The sequence below is a fragment of the Lygodium microphyllum genome, chromosome 30 (assembly GCF_053477565.2).
Source record: "Lygodium microphyllum isolate KBCC chromosome 30, Lygodium_microphyllum_v1.1.10, whole genome shotgun sequence".
In the NCBI taxonomy this organism is placed as follows: Eukaryota; Viridiplantae; Streptophyta; class Polypodiopsida; order Schizaeales; family Lygodiaceae; genus Lygodium; species Lygodium microphyllum.
In genome coordinates this window covers 115,744,269-115,770,078 of record NC_141164.1, presented here as the reverse complement: position 1 = coordinate 115,770,078, position 25,810 = coordinate 115,744,269, and the positions used below count along the sequence as shown (strand labels likewise).

The window sequence follows — 25,810 nt, the reverse complement described above, 5'->3', positions numbered from 1 at the left end:
GAAGAAAGAATCAATATGAAATCAAAAGACAATGCGTATATTATTCAAGAAAATTTTTGCACTGTAGTAGTACACAGATTACAAACTTTGCATCCAAGGTGATTGCTTGAACAAAACTCTATCAAGATGATAGCTTGACCATACTATCCAACCTGTAAATTCTTTGCCACACCCCAATACAATGAAAGATAGAATGTTTTTTGACACATATAGTAAAAGGTATCTATTCATGAAAATTTATCTAAATTTAGTACTATTGGGAAAGCCTTTCTAGACTAAAGACACCCAGGAAGAGGCAAATTTATTTTAGCTCTCTATAATAGAACATTAGATTACCTCTATGATTGTGTAATATTCCTTTATACAATAATCTACGTATCTTATAGAGAAGTTCATTGCCTTTTTTAATGCTCAAACCATAAGCTTTACCTTTTATGCCTTGCCTTTTGCTTTATACAATAATCTATGCATCTTACATAGAAGTTCATTGCCTTACTTTTTACGCTAATAAAAACATAAGGTTTTAACTTTTATGCCTTGCTTTTTGCTTTTTGCTTTTCTCTATTTTTATTTTTGTGTGGATGTTAACCCCAAGTCGAGATGGCGGAAAAAGAAAGAAAAGAAGCAGATAAACATCGAAAAAGAGCAAAGACACACAGGTGACCTCCAAAACCAAGCCAGGGAAAAAAAGTGCAAATTTTAAATGAAGGGTGCCTCAAAAAAACTCAGAAAACTCTTGTAAAAGAGCACCAAGCTCCCTCCTGTGCCAATTGTAAAATACTAGACGGGTGTATGGTAGAGACATAAGGCTAGAAGAGGGAAATGGAAAAAGGACCTTGCCACAATGGTCGGTCATGTAAAAAAGGGATGGGTGCCCATGGGATTTTAGGGTTTGTATATATAAAGTTCAAAAAGTGAATGAGAGCTCATTCTTTTGGTGTGTGGCAACAAGAGTCTTCTTCTTCTTCTCTCCTTCTCATCTTCTTCTTGCTTGTGTGTGCTCTTGAGAGAGGGAGTATGAGAGTGTGAGAGAGTGAGTGTGTGAGAGTGAGGGATCAAGAGGGTGAAGCTCTTCACCATCTCCTCTTCTCTTCTTCTCTTCTCTTCTCTCTTCTTGCACGTGCGGCTATGGAGGATGGAGCTTGGAGGTGGAGGAGGCTTGAGGATGCTTGAGCTTGCATCTAGGATCGTGGAGCTACTGTAGTGCATGAGAGAGGAGGCAACTCATATCGGCATCAAGGTAAGCTCACTACACTCACAGGATCGACGGCGCGTTGGCTAGGTGAGAGATAGCCATTAGAGCTCGCTTGGAATGCTTGAAACAATAAGCGGTCCATGGGTCTTGGCGATTGAGCGAGAGCTCCCACATTTTGGTTCCATTGCCGAGACCAACAAATTCAAGCTTGAGCACTTGCGCGCCTCATATCGAGCATCGAAGTAAGGGATTCATCCCCGAAACAGAGCTTGAGATAGATAGGAAGTTTGGGTGTTTTTGATCTTCGAAACAAGTAAGTATTTTGGTATATTTTGTTTGTTTGATGATTGAGAAACATGGAGAAATTAGTTCAATTCTTTGCTTTCGATTCTTGTTGCATTTAGAGTAGGTTAGGATTAGGAAATCACATCGGAGAATGGTAGGGTTTACTGTTGCAAAGTAGGGCAAAACAGGGCAAAAATCGTGCAAAACTTGGCAAAAAGCTCACTTGTGATGCCTAAGATCAGCAAGTGAGTGATTGGGAGCATCAACACCATACTCGGGAAGGGGCATAAGAGCCAAGAGGCCAAGGTAGAGCTCATTTGTGACCATTTCAAAGAGAGAGAGAGAGAGAGAGAGCTATTGCCCGATTCGATCCGATCGCACCATCGACGAGCCCACCACTCTACCCAGGTATATGAATCCCTTCCTCTACCCCCTTAGATAGGATCTGGAGGTTTGTGCTTTTGATACGATTGAGTAAATCGCAAGAAACGATCGAAATCAAACTCTCGCTGTTGACGTGCGCCGCGCTTGGCCCGTCCGAACGGTCACTTCTAGGCTGAGTCCCATAATCAGCCCTCGGCCCTATTTCGCTTGGCCCACTTGGCCCGAAACCCTAATTGGCCCTTGGCCAGACCTACTTGGCCCGTCCGAGTCGACCACTTGGACCATCGACCAATTCGGCCTTCTGCCACGTGTCAAACTCAACCCTCGGCCCAATTGCCTCGGCCCGTCCAAGTGACCTCGTCCGAATTGACCACTCGGCCTGTCCGAGCCAAACTGTCCAAGTGACTTTATCCGAGTCTACGCCTCGGCCGTCCAAGCCCACCCTGTCCAAGTCCCAAATTCGGCCCTCGACTCATGCGCTTTGGCCCGTCCGAGTGACCCACTCGGACCCTACAATTCGGACCAGCTAGGCCGAGTGAAAATTTCTATCAAATTCTCAAAAATTTGACCTGACCCAACTGAAGCTCAGCAGTGCAAACTGTCTGAAGTTCTTTGGACGCTCAGAAGTCGATTCTAGCACTTGGAATAGACGGAATCATTGGGAGCAGCCGCTTGGCAGCTTGAAGTAGGCAGCAACGAGACCCAGAGACCTAGACCCAAGCGCTGAGTAGTTAAAACCTGATTGGTCAAGAATGAACAGGGCAACATATTAGAAAAACCCTGAACCCTGTCAAGGTGGCCAGAAGATTGACCAACAAGCCTATCAGGCCCAAAATAAGCAAGAGTGCATAAGACGCTACGAGGTTACTTGTTGCACTCACCTTGAAATTCCGCACTTGAATGCACTAAAAGAAATTGAAAGCCTGGTTGAGCACAAGTGCACTAAGGGTGACATGCGTGCTGAGTGACCATAAATTGAGGATTGTATTCAATAACTGAAAGAACTCACTCAGATAAACCACTCAAGGAACCCACTAGTAGGAGAAGACCCAAGACGTAGACAAAACATCAACGCGCGAGGTAGGACCAAGCAGGTGACGTCAACGATGTGGATCTGACAAATCCACTCACCCTGATCAACAGCTTGGAAGAACACGACAACATGACTATGGCGAAAGAAGGCTCAAACCATAGGTCTAATGAGAGACTCGACTTGAACATCTTCCCGGAGGCTATTCAGCAGCTAGTCAGTGACTACGATGCACTCACTCGGTACGAGCACCGCGGCAGGACGGCAGACGCTATCATCGCAGACCTAGAAGAGAGAAAACTAGCCCGCAAGGCTTTGCAAAGCATATCGAATACAATAGGGACCAACAAGCTAGGAGCCAAAGGCAAAGCATGGAGTTACGTGAGGTGCAACGAGTGTTGAACCTAGCAGGAAGAAACCGAACAGATCACGAGAGAGCCCTAGAAGGAGACTTGACGTTGAGCTCCTCATGAAGCGACTGTTAGATAACACAACAATAGAGCAGAGTGGTGCAGCACTAGCGACATCTTTGCTCACAGGATTAGGAGCGAACCGAGGCTCAAAGAGCTAGTCTAAAATCCCCATCGTTGCCAAGCAACTTGACAAATACCAACCCCACGACGATCCATACAGCTTTGTAGAGCAGTTTGAACAAGTCTGCAAAGCCAACGGCCTCAATGACCTTACTCAACGCTCTCAAGCATTCGGGCTCTACTTAGGTGACAAGGGGAGGACTTGGTATACAAGCCTAGATGCCACAGAATGAGCCAACTTCAGTGGCCTCAAGGATCTCTTCATTAAGAGATTTGCCAAGCCTAGATACTCCGACAATCTGCTAGTGTGCTTGATGAACGTCAAGCAAAAAGAGAAGGAGGATATTTGCGACTACGTAACCCACGTGAGGAGTCTCTTTAAGAGAATCCCTATGGGCGAGCGACCGACTAAAAGACCAATTTCTACTGTATTCATCAGCGGAATCCGAGATGAGGAGTTATATAAGGCTTTGGCAAGCAATTCGAGCTTGCAGCAAGACGCACTAGCTAGAGTGTTTGAGGAAGCCATTAGAGTCGATGATCAGCTGAAGGAGCGGAGCTCCAGGAGCATGAACCTAGAAGAGACCAACTCGTGAAGCTTAGAGAGAGCGTCAGCCTCTAGTGAGAGATTGGTCCCATCATCCCAAGATAAGGGGAAGGCCACCGAGACGAACCAAGACTTGGTTGATGTAAAGATGGAGTTGGCCAGGTTACAAGACATGTTGAGATGACCAATGCGCCCACACGTCCAATGCGTGTATTGTGGCGGAAACCACTTGCCAGCCAAGTGTTAAGATCCTAGGTCAAGACCTTGTGCTAGTTGCGGTAGGTTCGGTCATGACATCGCGCATTGTAGATTACCAAGAAGACTTCCGTATTCGCAACCCTACGGCCAGTCTTACCTAGCAAACAAGCCATAACCATTCTTTGGAAGGGGAGCCCCATTAGCCCTTCCTGCGCCTAACGACGTTAAGCCAGTTGTTCCTAGGATGGACATAAACCCTACTGGCATACCCAGGCCACTTGGTCCTTACGTAACCCATCCACCAAGCGATGCTCCCGTCCACTATATGGAGGAACCAAATGAGGAAGAAGCTTACATGTGCCCCTACGTCTCGCATGACGATAAGGGCAACGTTGTCCTCATGGATTATCGCCCCATACCGATGATGGCATTAGAAAGAGGATGACGCAGAGGCCTAGGAGGGCAGACGCAAGATCCAATCACCTATTGGACTTGTGGTCACCCTAGTCATGTCTCATCACACCCCGAAAGGGAGCAGCAAAACAGAGACAAGGCTGATCAAAGTGTGCTGAGTGAAAAATCACCCATCTCTTTGTTGATTGCCCAAAGCGAAAGCCATCTTCTAGCTCAGCCAACATACCATCTGTCCCATTAGGACTGTTTGGAGTCGAGAACCTTGACAAGGAGGCAAATACGGGTCATGACACGTGCCCAGTGTTGAGATGACAAGCTCAACACATGCGGACATTGATGATGGACCGCCTGGTTAGATGGGTCCACACGTCTACACTTAGCACGTCGGTGGTCATTATGCACCTCACATGGCCACTGACTCATTACTTATTATATTTAGGTCGTTACACCTATTTACAGCTGGCATAGTTATAGCACCAGTCGACTAGTGTAGTCGGTTATGCATTGATTGACTTAGTAGGCCACTTTCCTTTTATGTTGTATCTTATCTATACTTTGTGTACATTGTAAAGTGTGTGGAAGAAGAAGAAAAAATCAGCAAGAAAACGTTTTGGCCTCCATCTCTCTTCTTGTCTCTTGAGTGAGCTTCTCCTTGTGCATTCTATGTGTGTTCGGCGCAGCATCTTGAGCAACCCCCTCCACCACGCGATTCTTGACACCCAGACAAGGCAGGCCAGCATGTCTCTGCTAGGACCTAGCAACCTCGACGCAGCTTCAATAGGGAAGAAAAGTCACAGGCGGAAGAAGAAAAGGTCGGAAGCTAAAATCGCACTAAAAACAGAGAGTGCTATAACTCTGCCTATTGGAAAGAAGGTCTCAGACGCAGAGGCAGAGACTTCAGCCCCTAAGACGGCCGAAAAGGGAAGCGCTAAGATAGGGGAATTCCCGCATCCGAAGCGACAGTTAGAGGCCATAGAAAAAGTGAAGGAATGGGTGAAGGAGGCTCAAGAGCATCTAAAAGATGCTGAGCCCATCCTAGAGGATGAGATCAATGACCTCTCCAGCATAAGCACGCCAACCTCACCTCCTTAACCAAAGTTGGGAGAAGAAACTACATCACAAGTAGTGCCACTAAGGCCAAGCCTCGGTGCTATAGGGCCGCGGTTCAGTCACGGCCACTGGTCAAGACGATCCAAGTTAGAAGAGAGATGAGCACCCAACGATCTCCTTAACCACGTTGGTGACTACCCCGGTAACACTTAGCCTGGGAGATGTGCTTAGGTAGCATCCCACCCTATGGCAAGATCTTAAGCAATGGGTTGAAGGGTCAAGAGAGTAGGTCATGGCAGACCCTCATGACCAGGATACAGAGACGCAAATACCGAGTTTGACGATGCACTCTATATCTAAATCCTTACATGTCAATGCCTTCTGGGAAGGTTCTGAGATGCATGCGGTCTTACCAGTTCTAGCCCTAGGTGACACAACGAGAAAGGGAATCGTAGACATGGGAGCTAGGGTTAGTGTGCTTAGCCACCCGGTGCTTCAGACTTGGGGAAACCCACCTGTCGAAACTGCTAGGTTTAGTGTCACATTAGCAAACGATATGAGGGTCAAGCCATTCGGGGTGCTTAAGAATTGGCCAATGAAGATCGCAGGTATCCAACTCTCTATGGACTTTATAGTCATGAAAGGAGTGGACTACGATATCATATTAGGCCGACCCTAGATGCGCAACGCTAGAGTCATCGAAGATTGGGATAACGGTTTGATCTTCCTTGGCAATAGAATGGACGCCATGAGAATAGAGATGGATACTTGGAAGACCTCACTAGTCGACTTAGATGTCATCTTTGCTATGCTCAAGGGTAACGCCCAGGTCAAGAAGTCCTATGGGCCCTTGACCAAGTATATCCCATGCCCAAAGGATGAGCGGGATTGGATGCACATCCTTGCTACAATCGACCTGCCATTCTCTGATCACGAGGTGTATGAGCAAGCCATCAAAACAATTGGCAAGTCTAACGACACACCCTCCACACCAGTTTGCATGATGGCAGGAGCCCTTCGTGGGAAACCTAAGCCTATCAACTTCCAAGTCCCGACCAACAAAAGGGAACTCCAGGAAATACTGGAATACTTAACGGACAAACTAGCTAGTAATCCAGTGGCCAACTTCAAACCACTCCAGGATCTCCTGGGTGAATCCAAGTGGCAATGGACTAGAGTGCATGACTTAAACCTCATGTATAACTGGGCCCTAGTCCCTGACCAACGACAAGAGATATACCAAGCCCTAGGAGACGGCGAGCAGTGTGATGGAGAGGACTCTCACGACGAATATGAAGACTGCCAATCCTTCAGTGACGAAAGCGACGGCGAGGTAGACACCGTGGAATACGACACGGAGGGGCAAGAAATAGAGCAAATACGAGCAGACTCCAAGCCGTAGAAAAAGAGTATCTTCAGGATAAAGCAAGGAGTCATGCGCATGGAATGCGACCGTGCTTGGTTGAAACGCGTAGAGGCCATAGATCTTGGGCAAGCTGGCCTAGCCCAACCAGGAACAACATCACTGCTTATGACAGAGTCGTCGTCTGAATTGCGCCCACCAAGGGAGACCACCTCTTCTAGCGACGGCGGGGAGTTCAACTCTGAGTCAGAGATTAGTTTGGATAGTGACCTAGAAATCCCTAGACCGACTACGACTAGACGCACCAAGGGGGATCTACCCGTCCACCTAAGGTGCAGATGATTGAGGCAGAGAAAGGCAAACCAACCCAGGGATACGTAAACAGAAGAACAACGAAAACCACAGGACCTCCCTAAACGATTTACGAAATTCACAAAAGGGGATATGGTAGTAGTTCTATTAGGTGCCAAGCATTAAGGGCAAACTAGCAAACCAATTGAGGGACCAGCCAAGGTCAAGGAGATGAGCCTAGCCTAGGAAGGGGAGACACCCTGATCAGTATTCATTGCCGATGACTTGACTAGGGAAGAAGAGACGAGTCTCGTCGCTCTCTTGCGAGAGTACATAGACGTGCTCACCTGGTCCTTAGATGAGCTTAAGGGGGTAGATCTGAGTGTCGTGACTCACAACATACCTATGATGCCAGACACAACATCGATCAAGCATCGACCATACCCTATGAATCCAAAACATGCTCATGATGTCAAAGAGGAGATTGATAAGCTAATGAAAGTGGGATTCATTTACGAAATTGAACACACAGACTGGGTGTCACCTATAGTCATTGTGATAAAGAAGAATGGAAAGATCCGAGTGTGTCAATTACAAGAAGGTGAACGCTGCTACTAAGAGAGACAACTATCCATTATTGTACACCGAGCACATGCTTGAGAGAGTGGCAGGCAAGGAAGCCTACAGTTTTTTGGACGGCTTCTCAGGGTACAACCAGGTGCAGGTGCATCCTGCGGACATGCATAAGACTGCCTTCGCCACTGAGTGGGGTGTCTTTGCTTACAGAGTCATGCCCTTCGGGTTGACGAATGCCCCCGCCACCTTCCAACGCCTCATGTGCTCTATCTTCAAAGATATGCTTCGCAAGGAGTTGGAAGTCTTTGTTGATAACCTCTGTGTTCACTCAACCTGGATTGAACACTTGGACAAACTCCGCACAGTCTTTGAGCGGTGTATCTTATATCATCTCTCCTTGAACCCCTTAAAGTGCCAATTTTGGGTAATCATGGATGCATCTTAGGGCACGTGGTGTCAAAGAACGGCATTGCCACTGACTTTTCGAAAGTTAGGATTATAGTCGACCTTCCACCCCCAATCAACTACAAGGGAGTCCAATGCTTCCTAGGCCATATAGGGTATTATCGGCAGTTTGTACTGAACTATGCATTGATCGTGAGACCCTTGTACAAGTTGCTGATCGTCTTCGAATGGACCAAGGCATGCCAACGAGCATATGAAGAGTTGAAAAAGGCTCTAACCACTGCACCAATTCTACGAGCCCCAGATTGGACCATTACTTTCCACATGCATATCGATGCTTCTAAATTTGCCGTGGGGGGCAGAGTTGTGCCAACCTGGCGAACACAACCTAGACTATCCACCAGTGAGCTTTGCTAGCAGACAACTCACTGAGACGGAAATAAATTACTCGACGACAGAAAGAGAAGGGTTAGCCATGGTTTTTGTTGTGAACAAATTCCGGCACTATCTATTGGCCACACCTTTTACCTTTTTTGTGGACCATCAAGCCCTGCTCTATCTAGTAAACAAACCTTGCACTATAGGACACATAGCTCGGTGGCTCCTTCTGCTCTTGGAATTCGACTTCTCTGTGGTTGTATGAAAAGGAAAACAACACTACATGGCTGACTATATGTCGCGCATTCCCACAAGAGAGGCCACTAGGCAAGGCATTGTTGACGAATTTCCTGACGCCCATCTCTTTACCATGTCCAGCAGCAGGAGAGTTTTATTCAAGGCTGATCTAATGCCATATTGGGCGGATGATATAGTCCAAGTGCTTGAACACGGATTACCTGATCGACCAATAGAAAAAGCCCGGCTTAGGCGATTGATTCTTAAGATCCAGCCCTATCAGCTGATCTACAGGCCAACTCTACAGCCTGGGGCAAGACGGATTGTTGCGTAGATGCGTATGCAAATATGAGATGCACGATGTGCTCTCAGAAGTGCATGACAGCATTGCTAGAGGGCACTTTAACGGAGACACAACAGCATGAAAAGTGTTGCAATCTCAACTGTGCTGGCCCACGCTTTTTCGCGATGCAGCCCGATTCGTCAAGCATTGTAACGAGTGCCAACGAACAAAATTCTCGATTTGCAAGGACCAAATGGAATTGATCCCTGTTATCGCATGACAACCCCTCAAAAAATGGGGAATTGACTTCATCGGACCCATTAGTCCTGCTGCCCAATATTCACAGGCCAAGTACATCATTGTGGCCATGGACTATCTCACGAAATGGGCAGAGGTAAAAGCGACACGAAAAAACGATGCTAGGAGGACTGCCAAGTTCTTATGGGAGCAGGTGATCTCACGATTCGGCTACCCCATCGAACTGGTCAGTGATCAAGGCACGCACTTCATCAACGAAGTGATAGCACATCTCCTGTCCACCTTTCTCATCATCCATCGCAAATCCTCGCCATACTACCCTCAGGAAAACTGCTAGGCAGAATCCACGAGTAAGATTCTTATCAATGTCCTGACCAAGGTGGTCTCAGCCTCACGCAACGACTGGGACAACAAGCTGATGGCAACCTTGTGGGCTTACCGCACAGCTTATAAGACGGCCGTCAGTCACCCCCTTCAGGTTGACCTTTGGAACTGAAGTGGTTCTACCATTAGAATTCTTTGTTCCTAGCCTGAGAATAGCACTTCAAGAACGATGGGAAGGGAAGGAGGCATGGACGCTACGCCTGGTCGAACTCCAGTGCCTCTCAGAGACTCGCCTTCTAGGCACCCATGCGCTTATATGTGAGAAGGCCCGATGCAAAATTTGGTTTGACAAGCATGTCAAGCAGCGTGATTTTGAATAGGGCAACTTAGTGCTCCTCTACTCAATTAAAAGGCACAAGCAGAAAATGAAATTTAGAGGTCTTGGACCTTTCAAGGTTCATGCGATCAGCTGCACAGGCAATGTCGAGCTCGAGACCTTAGATGGTGAGGGCATAGGCTTCTTCAACGGTAGTCGTATCAAGAAGTACTACCCTCCCACCCATCCTTTGCATGAGCCCCCGATGCTAGAACCTCCTGTCAAGATAGGAGTGGCCACAATCACGGAGGTTGATGATGAGGATGAGAAAGCTGTAGAACCCGCATACCTCCATATTACGGTCACGACAAAATAAACATGCGCTTTCAATGCCTTAATCGACGAGGGAGCAGACTTCAATGTCTTGACTCACGATCATTGGACTCAACTTGGTAGACCACAACTTCAACCCACTAATGCGAAATTAAGCCCATATGGAGCCCATTCCTACGCACTTCTCGGCAAGTGCAGAGCCACCGTTTCTATCGAGTCTGAGATTATTCCAATGATTTTTTACGTGTTGCAAAATGCTAAAAACGCAGGCATGGAGTCATTGCTGGGGAAAACTGTCAAAAAGCAAACTCAGTGCAATGTTGATTATGGGTCGCAACACATCCACCTCGCAATAGGCAACGTTCGCATTGTCACAGCTTTCAGCAAGGGCTGCGCGACCTCATCATTGTCCGCAATGCCACTGGTAGAAATATCCATAACTAAGTCTAAGGAAGGGGGTAGTGCGCAGCCGCCACCTCCCAGATTCCATGAATCACAGCCCACAACAGCAAAACCTAAGGCCCAACAACCTGGATTTCAATGGCAGCCTAAGCAGCCACAACTGCCACCTAGGAGTCGATGCTCCTAACCTCATAAAACCAAAAACTCTAAACCTAGCAGGCCAAGATGCAATCACAGAAAGCGCCGCATGATCAGATGGATCCGTAAAACCCTCTTGCATGCGCAAGGCTACTACATGGGCAACACCTTGCTATGGATCCCTAAGGCCTACACGGCCAAAGGCACTACTCGTATGCTGCCCTCAAGCTTGATCAACCCAAGTCCCATAAGCCCTCCAAACCATTCGCCGTAGCGCCCTCCAAAACCACAGCCATCCAACCCATCCACGCTTAAACCCAGGGAAGTCACACAAGCATATCGGCCCAAACAACAGACTTCGTCACATGAGTCATCACCCGACCAAGTCAACCCGACTCCTCCAATCCACCCTGAATGCAACAGCCCATCCGTCGTGGTTACCCCTAATCAACCCATAATCTGAGCAGCTCAACCCCAGACTCAAACACACACCCAACCGCAACTCGTCGTTGCCACCAACACTAGTTCTAGCAAACCTCGACCACCCGTCGGCCTTACACCCTCCTATGAATACAAATGCTTTTTAGCACTTGCCATCGACCTCGTGGAGGACACCGGGGATGATGTCGTGAAATGCATTAAATGACTAAACACCACCTTCATGTCATTAGCACTAAGCTACGATTGCTTGGACTTAGGATTGTTGGAGGAACCCTTTGCAACTAAATTTTAAACCATACCCTACTCCTAGGAAACCTTTGAATTAGCATTTGCAAACGCTTCCCGCTCCGCTGCTGAATTGCTCAACAACGAGATATCCAAGGAGCAAGCCATCAAGCAGTGCCTCATCACGTCATACGATCAGCGAACCATTCGTCAATCATGGAGCAAGAAATCACAGTGTTATCAAAGCTCGATGATACCGAATCCCCATTCTTGAAGCATTGGTACACTCTTAGGCTCCAATGGGAAGTCGAAGGGTGCCACATAATGACCGACGTTGAGCAGCGCCACACTAGACCCCACATATGTCGCGCCAACCTCATATTGAGTATTAACAACTCTTCGGGGCCGTTCCATAGAAGAACACATCAAGGGACACCCCTACCTCGACCTCTTGTTGATTGAGGAAGAGTTACACATTACTAGCCGAGTCAACTCTGGTGACTTCCTAATAGATATTCTCACATACATCACGCAAGTGGGGATTAAACCCTCTCATTTGGACTATGATGCTGACTTAGAGTACAACCCCCAATTCTATGATTGGCTCCTTCACAAGTAAATCCTACGCCGCCATGCCAAATGCCCTCGCCTTTCTGACTCTAAATCCTAGGAAGGATTCTTCTTAAAGCTGGAAGGGGAGGGGGAATTAGTGAAACACATAAACATATATTATGAAAAACAGGAAAAAAGTTAAAGGCTGAAAAGGAAAATCTACAATGGTTCTTAATGAATTCATTCAAAAAGCATAGAGTTTCTCTTTTTTAGCAGTCAATAAATTACTATGAGAAAAGCACTAATGAAAATTTTTGTTTATGACAGGAACAAAAAATGTTGCAGCAAGACCAAGCCTACCGGCCATTCACGGAAGAGGAGAGAACGTAGTACAGCATCACCTTGGAGAGCCGCGCCTACAACCAATTGAAATTCTGAACTACTTATAATGTAGAAGGATTAGTGGCCAAGGAAGAGGCGGCCAGGAGAGTCGTGGAAAGCTGCAACTTCAAGAAGTACCTAGAAAGATTCGCACAAGAACCTGACCACACAAGCTGTGTGGAATTTCTCAGGTCCTACGACCCTGACAGCGAATGCGGCACCGTCATAGTGGGAAGAGGACAGAATGCCAAGCAAGTATTGGTTCGCCTAGCCCCGGCCTTGGTGGAGAAGGCACTAGGACTGGAACCAAAGGTGGAAAAAAAGGAGAAGAGGGATGTATACGCCATGCTAGGGATGAGAAAGAAGGACGTGCTGACAAATGATGACATCAGCATCCAAGACATCCCCAATGGAGAGACCAAGTTGCAGGCAAAACTCATACATGCACTCTTTTCCAACTAGCGCTACAATGCGTTGATGCACCGGATCAGTGTGCCAATATTGGAGAATGTGACGGCCCATACCCTGCACAAAGTCCACTGGCACAGCTACGTGCACAAGACTATTGACCAGGTAGCTAGAGCGCTAGTCTTAGGAAGCGTGCCCGCAGGAGGAGAATCCCCAGCGTCGAAGGCCACAGAAAGAAAGAAGGCTTCCTCCAAAGCCTCCTTCATCGCCTATGGGAGTATCTTAACGGCACTTATCCAGGAGGCTGTGAAAGAGACACATGAGGCAGAAGAGGGGGAGGGGGAAACATCTAACAGGTCACCTCCTCACCAACACCAAGAGAGGTCCAGTGATAGGACTGAGATCGAGGAAGAAGGGAAGAACAGAAAAGCAAAAAGCAGGTCAAGGAGACCAAGAAAAAGGCAGCGCAAAAGAAAAAGAAATAGGATAAAGGCCGCAGGAAGGAGAAGGAAGACTTGGAGAAAGCGAAAAGACAATCCCTCAAGGAGGCCGAGGAGAGAGAAAGGAAGAGGAAGCAGGAAGAGGAAGAAACAACAGAGCAAGTCAGGCAAGCTAAAAAGGCGTCAAAGTAAGAGGCTGAAAGGAGAAGAAGAGAAGAGCAGGAGGAAAAAGAAAAACTAGGGGAAGAATACAAAAAGGCTGAAAAGGAAAGGAAAAGAAGAGTTGTAGAGGAGGAAGAGAAGTTAAGAAGAAAGGAGGAGGAGGACTTGGCCGAGGCTACATGCCAGTCCATCGAGCAACAATGCAGGGCAGATGATCCAAAAGCCTGGAACCAGCCGAGGGAAGAAGGGCCTAGTTCCAGCACGCAGGCACTAGAACCCGTGCCACCCACAGTTCCGGAAGGAAAAGGCAAAGCACCCCTCCATCCTATCCCCACCATCATGGCACCCCCCGCTGAACCCACTACGCTCACCCCTAGCATCCCCACCAGCTTGGAAGTGTCCAACCTGGTGGCTTGGATGCAATACTTCATCAGTAAAGAAATGGCCCAAGGGAAGAGCACGGAAACCATGACCACGGGACCAAAAAGGCTAGTCGTAGATGCAGAATCGAGGCATGACGAGAAGCGTCCCCGTATGGAGGCCTCAACCACCCCCACCCACGCAACAATGACGCCACTAGCCAGTTATGACAAATATGTCACTGAGCTACTCTCCCAACTGGAGAGGGTGAAGGAGGAAAAAAGAATAGTGGTGGCTGAGTTGGCGATAGAGAAAGAGTAAGTGGTGGCCTTCCAACTGGAGAAAACCCACATCATCGCCATGCAGCAACGCCAAATATTTGAACTCAAATAGGAATTGAAAGCAAAAGAGGACAGGGAAGAAAGCTACAAACAGCAGGGGCTGGAGGACGAGAATCAAGAACTTGTGCAAATGCAATGGGAATACAAGCTCCTCCTGATGCAATATAAGGAACTCGAGGCAAAAACCACCACCATTGAGCAGATGATGGAGGAACTAAACGCCAAAAAAGAGGAGAGAAGTCAAGAGAGGGAGCAACAATGAAAAGAGATCGAGTCCATGACCGATCAACTACACCTCGGGAGGAAAGACCAAGACAACATGAGCAAAGAACTTAGAGCCCAGGAGCAGAAGCTTGTAACCCTAGCACAAAAGTAGGGGGAGAGCATGGAAGAAATGAGCAAAAGGGCCAAGGAATGGGCTACGCAGAATGAGAAACGGGTGAAGGCACTGGCGTGGCACCTCTCCTTGGTGGAGAAAGAAAAAATCTTGGCAGAAAGCAAAGCGGACGCCGCCCAGATAGCCTTCATTGCCTAGTAACATGCCTTCCTCAACACACTACTTGGACACAACCCAACCGGAGGGCAAGGAGCCGTTGGAGATGGTGCAGAAAAAACCGAACATCGCACACGCAGAGCCCTACAGTGGGGCTACAGATGCCACCGCAACCTGCGGAGATTAGTCTGGGCTTATAAGAATAGTGAAAGTATCTGCTACTGGCCAGCCTAACCCCCCGAGAAGGCAGATGCACTCGGCTTTGAGGAAGGGGTGCAGCTAGATGATCGGCAGGGGGAGGACATTGACATTGAATTCATCATAAGAAGAACCAATGAAGAAATAATCCCACAACCCCCCTCGCCGCATGATCAGGAACAGCAATAACTCAACCCGCCCTTGGACAGACAAGCCATGCTCAAGGAGTGATGGAAAAAATTGGTGGAAGAAGCCAGAAGGCAGGTGCAGGCCAAGCTAGTCATGTGGTCATCTGCATCCCTCCCACCATGCCCCGATGACCTCCCAACACAATTCCACACTGAGCTGGTGATTTGGGAACGGCAGGAAAATCGAAAAGGACCCTTTTTCTTTCAGTTTCCTTATGCCTAATAGCCTGAGAAGGGTCCTGTCAATCAAAGTAATGGAGGAGGTGATCGCGACTGGTAGCTGACTGGGCCAAAAATGGCTAGACGATAGGGCAAAGACCCCCACTCTGTGGGGCATGGAGGAAGCAGAGTTTTGGCAAGACAAAGTGTTGGAGGTGCCACACACTATAAGGGGCTATAACTACCAATCCCTTTGGAGAAGGTGAATATGCGATATAAACATGCTCACTTGGATGGCATTTTGCAACACCCTACCCTATGAGAGGAACGACCCCACATTCATGGCGTATCCTCATAGGGTAGGCGTGGATTTTGTCGCCACCCTCCATGGGCGGCATGACTTCCCCATCATCTACAATTCCAACGCCACCTCCTTCAAGAATGCCCTCCTTTTTTATTTAGGAAGCCTAACCAACTCCATGATGCGCTTTCTCACAGAATTCTCCTCCTATCTCGATCCTACTTTTATAACTACATGTAATTACCTTAGGCTTCTTAAGCTATTACTCAAGCAAGATCCGGCACCACAGGAGAATGGCTCGCTCCCCCTCTTTTTTGATCCCAATGCTATTGATAGCTACGCTATGGCACGCTTAATAATGAGAGCTAGCCTACTCCCCTCCTTTTGCCTAGCTCTCCTAGAGGACATGAGTGACAACCAATTTACTAGGTGTAATCACCCCTTCCTCTCCACCACCTCTCTCCACATCCACATAAACCTGAAAGGGTACATGGAAAGCCACCAATTTTTGTGCAAATCCATCCGCCCTCCTCCCCCCCCTCATTTAGATGAAGAGGATTAGGCATGGCTGTCATTCATTCAAAAAAAAAAAACCTGACTGGTCAATATCACCCACTTGTAGAAGCATATACCACCATATAAAGTACGATCACTACACCTAGGGGTTCTTAAGTTAGGCATGTCTGGTGGCTTCAGTCAACCTGGCTCCACTCCCAACCCCCTAGCTCTTTTTGCTCCCCCACTTCATGCTTAGGGCACATCAAGGGCAGGACACACCTAGGGAGGTAACACTCACCTAGGGTTAGACCTGTCACCCTAAGCCACTGGCACTGCACTCCCCTTGGCACAAATGGGGTCCTCAAGTGTGGGACATCACCCAGGCTTGCCTGTGGTTAGACCCACCTCCCCATTCCACTAGCACGAGCACAATGCACTAACAGCTGCGATAAACACTCCCCTTAGGAACAGCACCGCACCTTCTCCTTCCAAACATTAGAGAGTAACAAACCACTGACTTCGGAGGCCCCGTCAACCATGCAATACCCGTTTGGCTCCTCCGACAAACAATGTCACAGCTCCTACAAGCACCTAAGTCTCCAAGTGGCCCTCACCATTGCACCACTTGGCCAATTGCCTGCCAACCTACAACAACACAGAAGTGCCATGGGACTTGCACCCGTCTAGGAGGGGGGTAATGTTAACCCCAAGTCGAGATGGTGGAAAAAGGAAGAAAAGAAGCAGATAAACATGGAACAAGAGCAAAGACATGCAGGTGACCTCCAAAACCAAGCCAGGGTAAAAAAGCGCAATTTTAAATGAAGAGCGCCTCAAAAAAACTCGAAAAACTCTTGTAAAAGAGCGCCAGGCTCCCTCCTGTGCCAATTGTAAAATACTAGACGGGTGTAGGCTAGAGGCATAAGGATAGAATAGGGAAATGGAAAAAGGACCTTGCTACAATGGGCCGATCATGTAAAAAAGGGATGGGTGCCCATGGGATTTTAGGGTTTCTATATATAAAGTTCAAAAAGTGAATGAGAGCTCATTCTTTTGGTGCGTGGCAACAAGAGTCTTCTTCTTCTTCTCTCCTTCTCATCTTCTTCTTGCTTGTGTGTGCTCTTGAGAGAGGGAGTGTGAGAGTGTGAGGAAGTGAGTGTGTGAGAGTGAGGGATCAAGAGGGTGAAGCTCTTCACCATCTCCTCTCCTCTTCTTCTCTTCTCTTCTCTCTTCTTGTGCGCGCGCCTATGGAGGATGGAGCTTGGAGATGGAGGAGGCTTGAGGATGCTTGAGCTTGCATCTAGGATTGTGGAGCTACCGGAATGCGTGAGAGAGGAGGCAACTCATATCGGCATCAAGGTAAGCTCACTACACTCATAGGATCGGCGGTGCGTCGGCTAGGTGAGAGATAGCCATTAGAGCTTGCTTGGAATGCTTGAAACAATAAGCGGTCCGTGGGTCTTGGCGGTTGAGTGAGAGCTCCCACAGTGGATCCTAAGCTACAACTTATTTCAATCATAACATTGTCATTTGAACTCTGAATATAGTCCTCCAAGTACTCAAAATGATTAGAATAGATGTAGTGTACAAGGGTTTGCGATGGAAAGAATTGCAAACATCTTTCCAAAATAGTAAAAAATGCCACTTTTTATAACATGTATCGCTTATTAACATGTTTGGATTTGGATGACTTGTACTAGTGAAGATAAGTCCTCCATATATCTAGATCCATCCAAACTTCTCATTAAGTTATTCAAATTTAACCATGAATATTCATATTATTTTGGAGACCAGTTATCACCCTACAAAAACCACTTTGTATCTTGATTAAATCTTCCATAAGTATATTCTAAAATTCTTGTGTAGATTTCTTTCCCTTGGTTTTCCTTCATTGAACATATAGCTACACAATACTGCTCCAGTTTTATCTTCAAGCAAGGTATAATTGGTATAATTTATGTTGGCAAGAAGTTGATAATGTGTCTATCTATATGGAAAATTTTTCCCTTTTGTGTCTATTTACTCAAAAGGATTTTGTTGTTGTTCATACTTGAGGAAGTTCCCAAGAGCACCGTGCAATGCAAATACAAAGTTGATGTTCAATCTAGCATCCAAGGTAAATTGAATTCTCTTAAATCCACTTCTCTTTATAAAGCTATTTCTTATGTCTGTGATGTTGATAATGAATTTCAATCCATTTGCTAGATGCTCTATGGTCAACAATTCCATATATCTCGCTCCTTCAATAAAAATTGCAATCCAAATAAATCTTTTGTGTCTTATCATCCTAACCCGCACTAGTTATTTGCTCACCACAACAAAAAACATATTAGTATCCTTCTATCTATCTACTAGGCATAATGCAATTAATATCACACATATATGTTTGCACAATAAGTCATAGATTATATGGAAAATAAACTAAATCTATGGTAATCAGAATCATCTTATCAATTCTATAAATTTTGTAAATAAATATAATTTCATAACATTGTTAGCCTTCATCATAATTGCCAATAATTGATTTTAAAAATAGAAAGAGAACAAATAGCACAAGAGAAGAAAACTCTGAAACGTATATGACATGATTGGATACAATCTTTTCCTATGTATAAATGAGCACATTTCCCATGCATGTAATTATAATATTGAGTAAAGCTTTTGTACTCAAAATACATTGAATACATCTTTTTGTGTTCTTGCTTTTTCCTTTCTTATATGGCTTACTTTAATACAAATAAATCTAGCACACTCTATTCTAAATGCCTTTATAAATAAAAATATTATTTTATTATTTCTAATAAATACATTCAAAATAAATATATTGTGCTTATATACACATAAAGTCCTTACTCTTATGGATGCGCTCAAAATATAATATTTATCCATGCTATAGAGAATATAAATTCTACTATTAAAATGAGTACTCTAAAAAAATAAAATTTCTTAACTCTATCTAATTATCTACTTACCACAATAGAAAACACATTAGTATCCTTCCATCTATTTACCAAGCATAATACAACAAATATCATATGCATATGTATTCACATAATAAGCCACATATCATATGGAAAATAGATATGATTTGCAATAATCAAAATTATCTAAAATCCATAAATATAATTTTGATTCTTGTGGATTTTTTTAATTTGTTGCTACATAATGTGTGGCTTATTGTGCAAATACGTGCATACGATACTAGTCGCATTATGTTTGGTAGATAGATAAAATAATACTAGTATGTTTTTTATTATGGTGAGTAGATGCTTAGATAGAGTTAGACAGAATTCTTATTTTGAAATGCATTTTTTAGTGTGTGAAAGTTATGTGCTTTATACTGTGAAAATTTATTATCATAAATATTATATTTTGTATGCATCTATTAGTGCAAGGACTTTGTGTATACACATGCATAATAGATTTCATTTGATTTATTGATTTAAAAATAAGATATTACTTTTTAGTTGTAAAGTTATTTAAAATAGGATGTATTTTTATTTTATTTGTACAAAAGTTGTGCAAGGAAAGAAAAAGTGAGAACTCAAAAAGGATACTTTCAATATACTTTAAGCACAAAAGCTTAATTGAATACTATAAATATATGCATGGGGGAGGTAGTCATTTGGGGGGGGGGGGGGGGGGGGAGAAGTTCTTACCCAATCTTGTGTTGTTCAAGTTTTGGAGTTTTGTTTTCTTATGCTCTTTCTTTTCTTTATATTTTCATATCAAATATTAACTATTGTATGATAAAGGCCAGCAACAGCTGTAAACTTAATTTTTGTGAGAATAAGAATTGACTACCCTTATGAGTCTATCCACAACCACATATATATTATTCAATATCTTCTTGGTTGTAGGTAAGCGAGCAATGAAATTCATAGTTATGTGCATCCATTTATCTGTAGGGATAGATAATAGCTACAACAAACCACCTAACTTATGAGTGTTGTTTTTATTCTATTGACATAGCACATACTTGGAAACATAATCCTTTATATCCTTCCATACGCCCTTCAAGGTTGAATCTCTTGGATGTCCAGTTGCGAGTGAAGCTTACATCTCCTCCATAATCTTTTGCTTGAAATAAGAGGTATAAGAGATGGCAAATCCTGCCATTAAACCAACTAAGACTATTTCTAAGCCAAAAGTGAGAGCTTTTCTCCATTATTCCTTGCTTTACTTTTTGAAATACATGGCTAAGTTCTTCATCCAATAGATAGGCCTCTCGTATCTCTTCAATCCAATCAGCATGAAACTCAATGATAGCTTAAACTTTGCATGCCCTCATTCTAGAGAGAGAACCATCCACTATATTATCTTGATCTCAATATGAGTAATGTCAAAATTATAATTTTGTAATGTAGCCATGTTACCAATGTTGCTTAGGAGAAATATTAGGACCTTAGCTACCATACAAATAATAGTGTTATCTCTTTATCACATGAAGAATAGCCAATATTGCTTGGCCATGAACATTCATTTTCATCTCCTTTTTTGTAAGCTTGCAAAGTGAATATGCTCTGTCTACTAGTATCAAGCTAAATATAAACTCTTTAGAAAGATTAATGTAAACCAAAATAGGAGTGGAAATAAGCAATTCGTTCAACTAATTGAAGCTTGGATTCGCTATGATATCCCAAAACAAAGCTTCTTTCTTGAGTTTATCAAGTAAAGAATTTGTAATAGTCCCATAATATCTAATGAATCTCTCACTTGGAATGAAGATAAACCAGGAAATCCACAAAGAGAAGTGGCAAGTATGATATATAGTAATTTATTAACATAAACAATACCAATAATTCTACTAAACTTTACCATAAAAAGAAAAAATTAATAATAATACTTATATTATAGAGAAATTTTTTAAACATATTAAAGAACATTGAATATATTAATATTAAAAACAATTAATATAACATTTCTAGCTAAAAAAGTATGACAAATTTAATTTTCAAAGTACTATGTTATAAAATTCAAACTTTGATTTAAAATCGGATTTATTAATTTCATAAAAACTCACAAAGACTACACACACACACACACACACATACATATATATATATCTTCAAACAACAACAATAAAAGAGAGGCATACAAGTTAGAAATCTCCATTATGCAAGGTTCTATAGTGTAAACATAGATAGAGAAGCAAGCTTTACTCTTTCTCTCTCTCTCTTTGCAACAATCTAGGCATCAATCAAACAAAAAAGAGGATATATACATTAAATTTAGAAAATTTATCATCTAGAACTTCAAATACTTCTCTAAATTTATTTCCTATATTATCGAAATGCAACTAAAAACCATGGTCCTTCTCTAAGAAAAATATCAAAAACTCAAATTTTCACATTGATCCTCAATGGATACCAAAAGGATTCCAATATTGCTCAAAGAAAATTTGTTTCCCAAACCTTCTCTAAAATTAAACCTCACTCATGGAAGTGGGGAGGAGCCTGAAAGTCAAAGCCTTGTGGAGATAATCAAGGAAGAACAATGTTTGTAGTAACATATATCTTTCCCTTTATAAAAATGAAATTTTCTTGCTTCCGAATCCCGATTCCGGAAATAATGTGTTGCAAGTTTTATACGTGTCGACTGCATGATTGGGAAGGCAGGGGGTCTCGATCAAGATGCCTTGGATTTTCTTCCGGATATGTTGGGTTTCATGTGAGTAGGCCTGGTGAGGGAGTTAATAGGGGTCGCAACGTGTAAGCCATTTGACGTAGGATATGTCTTTTCGATCCCGCCTTTGCTGTGAAAAGGCTTCTCGCGTCCTGTAGCTACTTGCACTCCTTTGACAACAGTGGCACTCCTTTATTATATTTTGTTCGTATGTGCTTTAAGCTAGTAATTCTAGGAATAAGCTCATCAGTTACTTAGATAATAGATATAGGTAGATAGATAAATAGATATACTACTGTTACAGTTTATCGGTCCTACTTCCTTCCGACCCATGAAGTGATCGATACCGTGCATCGACCGTAATATCAGCCATGTGATACAGTTTGCTAAATTTTAGCTCAGCTGCCAGCTGCTTTGGGTGTACTGCTCCCGACTTGCCAGCCATACAATTCAGAACTACCTGCGACTGCTTCACTGTAGTGCTGATCATCCGATTATAATCGTGGCGAGCTGCTAATAAGCTACTACGCTATGGTACGCGCGCGGTGCTGCGACCACAAGCTCGGGCTGAAGAAGGGAGCCTGGATGCCTGAAGAGGACGAGCAGCTCGTCTCGTTCATCAGGCGCAATAACGGGCATCACGGCAGCTGGAGGACCCTTCCGAAGCTTGCTGGTAATCCACTGTCAAACATGCCTTAATCAAGAAACATCTGGCCGATTAACAATGTCGACTGGTTCAAGTCCAGGAATCACGGCTTATTATATGTTAGTTACTGCTTGAACCTTTGTTAATGATTCATGCGCTTAATAATGGATTCATATCACAGGGCTGCAGCGTTGCGGGAAGAGCTGTCGGCTGAGATGGATCAATTATCTTCGCCCTGACATCAAGCGTGGCGGCTTCACAGTCGACGAAGAGAGGAGCATCATCCAGCTGCATGCTCTTCTAGGAAACAGGTAATTACTGTAACAGCCTTATTAATTAATTCAGGATATATTCGTGCCGTGTTTAATATAATTAACATCGTTCTCTTCAATAAACAAACTTGCTCCTTAACCTCTAATTGTTATAATAATCAGGTGGTCAAGCATCGCCTCTCAGCTGCCTGGCAGAACCGATAACGAGATTAAAAACCACTGGAACACCCACCTGAAAAAGAGGCTGTCGGGAATGGGGATCGATCCCACGACACATCGACTCTATGTCAACTGCAGGATTAAGCCGCCTTACAATAAGTGGTGCAGTAGTATTGGTCAAGATTGGAAGCTCTTGCAGATGGGGCACTACCATCAGTCATACACCGTGCGAGATCACATGGCTCAATGGGAAACAGTGAGACAGGAGGTGGAGACCCGTCTCGCCAAAGGAGAGAAACTCGATCTTTGGGCTGCACTAGATTCATCTGATCCGTGTTCATCGGATGCTCTTGATCGTGATCATAATCAGTCCATTCCTCGTGATGCTAATTCATCCAGCTCACCCATCATATCCTGTGCTGGCAGCTTGTCTGATCATCTTCATGCAAGAAAGCTTGTTAATTATCTCTATGGTCCTAAGTATAATCTCAAGGACTGTGCCATATTCCCTTCTTCTCCCGATACCTTGCAGTGTAATTTGGAACAATCCAATTACAAATTCGATGATGAGTATAGCACATGCAGCCGCCATAGCGGCGCCCCGCCAGCTGATGATTATAAGACCGACAGTGATCTTCTTGGATCTGCCTCTGTTTCGAATAGCTGTGGTTTGATGAGCTCTGCTAATGACTTTGGTATTGATCTCCTTAGTCAAATGAGCCATAATTTACTCGAGCAAGCAGCTGTAGCTACAGATTTTAACCAAGTAGCATGTGACAGCTCTAGCACCATGAAAACGTACAGCTCTAACCAATTAGTAGCATACAATAGTACTGATCAAGGCATCGCCTTTGCATCATCCGGAGCTACCTCCAATTTGAAGGTCAATATAGATTTGCCTGAGCTGCCGGACGTCCAGGTTCCTGGTTCAAACATCGCTTCAGAAGCCCTAATTAGCTCCTGTAATGTTAGGATCATTCAGCCCACTGGTCTCATGGTTCGTCATAACATTAATACGCCCAATCTTGGAGATATATCCCCAACAGTGGATCAGATCCCTGATCAGGCAGCTGATTATGAATCTGCCGTTACACCGACTGTGCAATCAGAGCTACCATTGTCGGCTCTGAATGTAAAGAATGGGCGGAGTGATCAGTTAATGAGCCTCAACATGCTTGCTTCTTTCTCAAGCGGCCCTCAAATGATCACAGCTCCAAACTGTCATAGAGAAATGATTCTCGAATGTGATTTGCCCAAGCTTTCAAGCCCTTTCGATTATGTGAGCGCAACCTCTGCTCCCCAATCTAGCTATGAAATCGATGAAGTTTATCACAAATCAGAGCATAATGATTACACTGTTAATTCATTACTGGCAAATGATGATCACAGTGAAGGGGATGAGGTCTTCAGCACCACTACTTCGGTGGCATCATTTACAAAGTATCCCTTGCTTTCGCAAGACGAAGATATGACCAGGGAGTTACGTTGGGAAAGCATGGTCTCGCATCTGGTTGCTGACAGTTTGTCCCATTACAAGTGATGCCATGCCGGCCATTGCCCAATATAACTGAGAGGGGTTGCATACAATGAGTTTATGCCAGACAATCATATTGCAGCTGCTAAAAGCCCCCAATTTGCCCCTCGAAGCTGGGCCCTGATGGTTTCTGATCATAGAACTACACCAGCCGTACAAGATGTACGCATGGATCACGCTTTATCGATTTCTTTTGTCTTTTGGGTCCAAGTCTACTTACTTTTGCAGCTATACTGTTGTTTGCAACTGTGGCCACATGTAATTTGTAATATAGCCTTAGATAATAGATTCCGTTGTTCTTTGTTTCTATGACGCATTGTCAAGCATAATTAGATAATTTCTATGTGGTGTTGAAATCATTCAACTATCAAGTCATGATATTAACATATTGTAGAAATTACTATTGTTACACTCTTCCTTGTACTTGTAGGCGACATAATTACATTATAATCACACACAACGACATTCAATTACCAAATACAAAGAAACTAGCTTTACATGGTTAGCCTTTGGGAGAGGTCTTGAAATGAGGTAGTCGATATTTTTAAGATGAATGATAGACTTTGAATTTGCGTATGGATAGGGGATAGAAGACCTTACTTGCACTTGTTTTAACTCACAAACAAAGTTTTGTCCTTGATTTAATATGTATGGTCTTGCTATGAATAAGAAAGCATGATTCATGATTGCATTCCTTTCAAAGCTCAATAATGAAAATAAAAATATTTTTCTATCATACATTGAGCATAAAGCTACATGGGTGCCACATAGCATGTACAGTGGAGAGTTGGCACAATTCTTCTAACATTTCAAAAGATAGGGGTGGTGCCCTCCCTTGTTTGTCCAAGTGCACATTGTCCTAATGTTTATGCTTCAAATTCTTAAGTGCTATATCCAAATTTAACATAGTTTTAATTTAGCAATAGTTGTCCTTTTATGATTGTGCATAGCTCCTTCCTCATGTCCTCTTCCTTAGAACTAATTATTATTATTATTGATGTATTGTAGCCAACTTGATTTTGTTGTAAATGGGATTGCTATAAACAAGAAGACATGAATTATTGGATTACTTACTAATGCTAATGAAATAAAAGGGTAGCTCCCTATGAATATGTAGTACATAAAGTTATATAAGTATTAACTATATGTATTGAGTTGGCACAATTTCTGTTTGTGATTTATACATGAAGGCAATGTGCTCTCTCATTCACCAAAGTACAAGGTATACAAACTTAGAAACCTTTGCCAATGGAATGTTGACTCAAAACCTTTGCCAACACTTGATTGTTATTACTATGAGAAAACAAAGAGTAAGAATGGTTTGAGTGCAAGAAAGTGAAAGAACAACTAAATACTTGACACACATTGTATTCACAAGTGTAGTTTATGTACAAAATACCTCATTAGGAGGTCAATGTGGAAGGTGGAAAAAGTGCCCACTTGGTGTACAAATGTGGATCAAATGAGAGGTGAAGGAAATGTGGTGGAAA

General features: G+C 43.9%; 1 protein-coding gene across 1 annotated transcript; it reads left to right on the top strand.

The window, feature by feature from the left end:
• The first annotated feature begins 21,862 nt into the window (after positions 1–21,862).
• On the top strand, positions 21,863–24,629 carry LOC148010256 (uncharacterized). Its single transcript, XM_087672810.1, has 3 exons — positions 21,863–22,382; positions 22,537–22,666; positions 22,790–24,629. The coding sequence occupies exons 1-3, from the start codon at positions 22,241–22,243 to the stop codon at positions 24,324–24,326; spliced, it is 1,809 nt and encodes a 602-aa protein (XP_087528936.1). The 5' UTR covers positions 21,863–22,240; the 3' UTR covers positions 24,327–24,629.
• The last annotated feature ends 1,181 nt before the right edge of the window (positions 24,630–25,810 follow it).

Coding starts and splice junctions, on each gene's coding strand:
- LOC148010256 (XM_087672810.1), top strand. CDS start 22,241: ATGGTACGCGCGCGGTGCTGCGACCACAAGCTCGGGCTGAAGAAGGGA. Junction 22,383..22,536: donor GACCCTTCCGAAGCTTGCTG/GTAATCCACTGT, acceptor TTCATATCACAG/GGCTGCAGCGTTGCGGGAAG. Junction 22,667..22,789: donor CATGCTCTTCTAGGAAACAG/GTAATTACTGTA, acceptor TATAATAATCAG/GTGGTCAAGCATCGCCTCTC.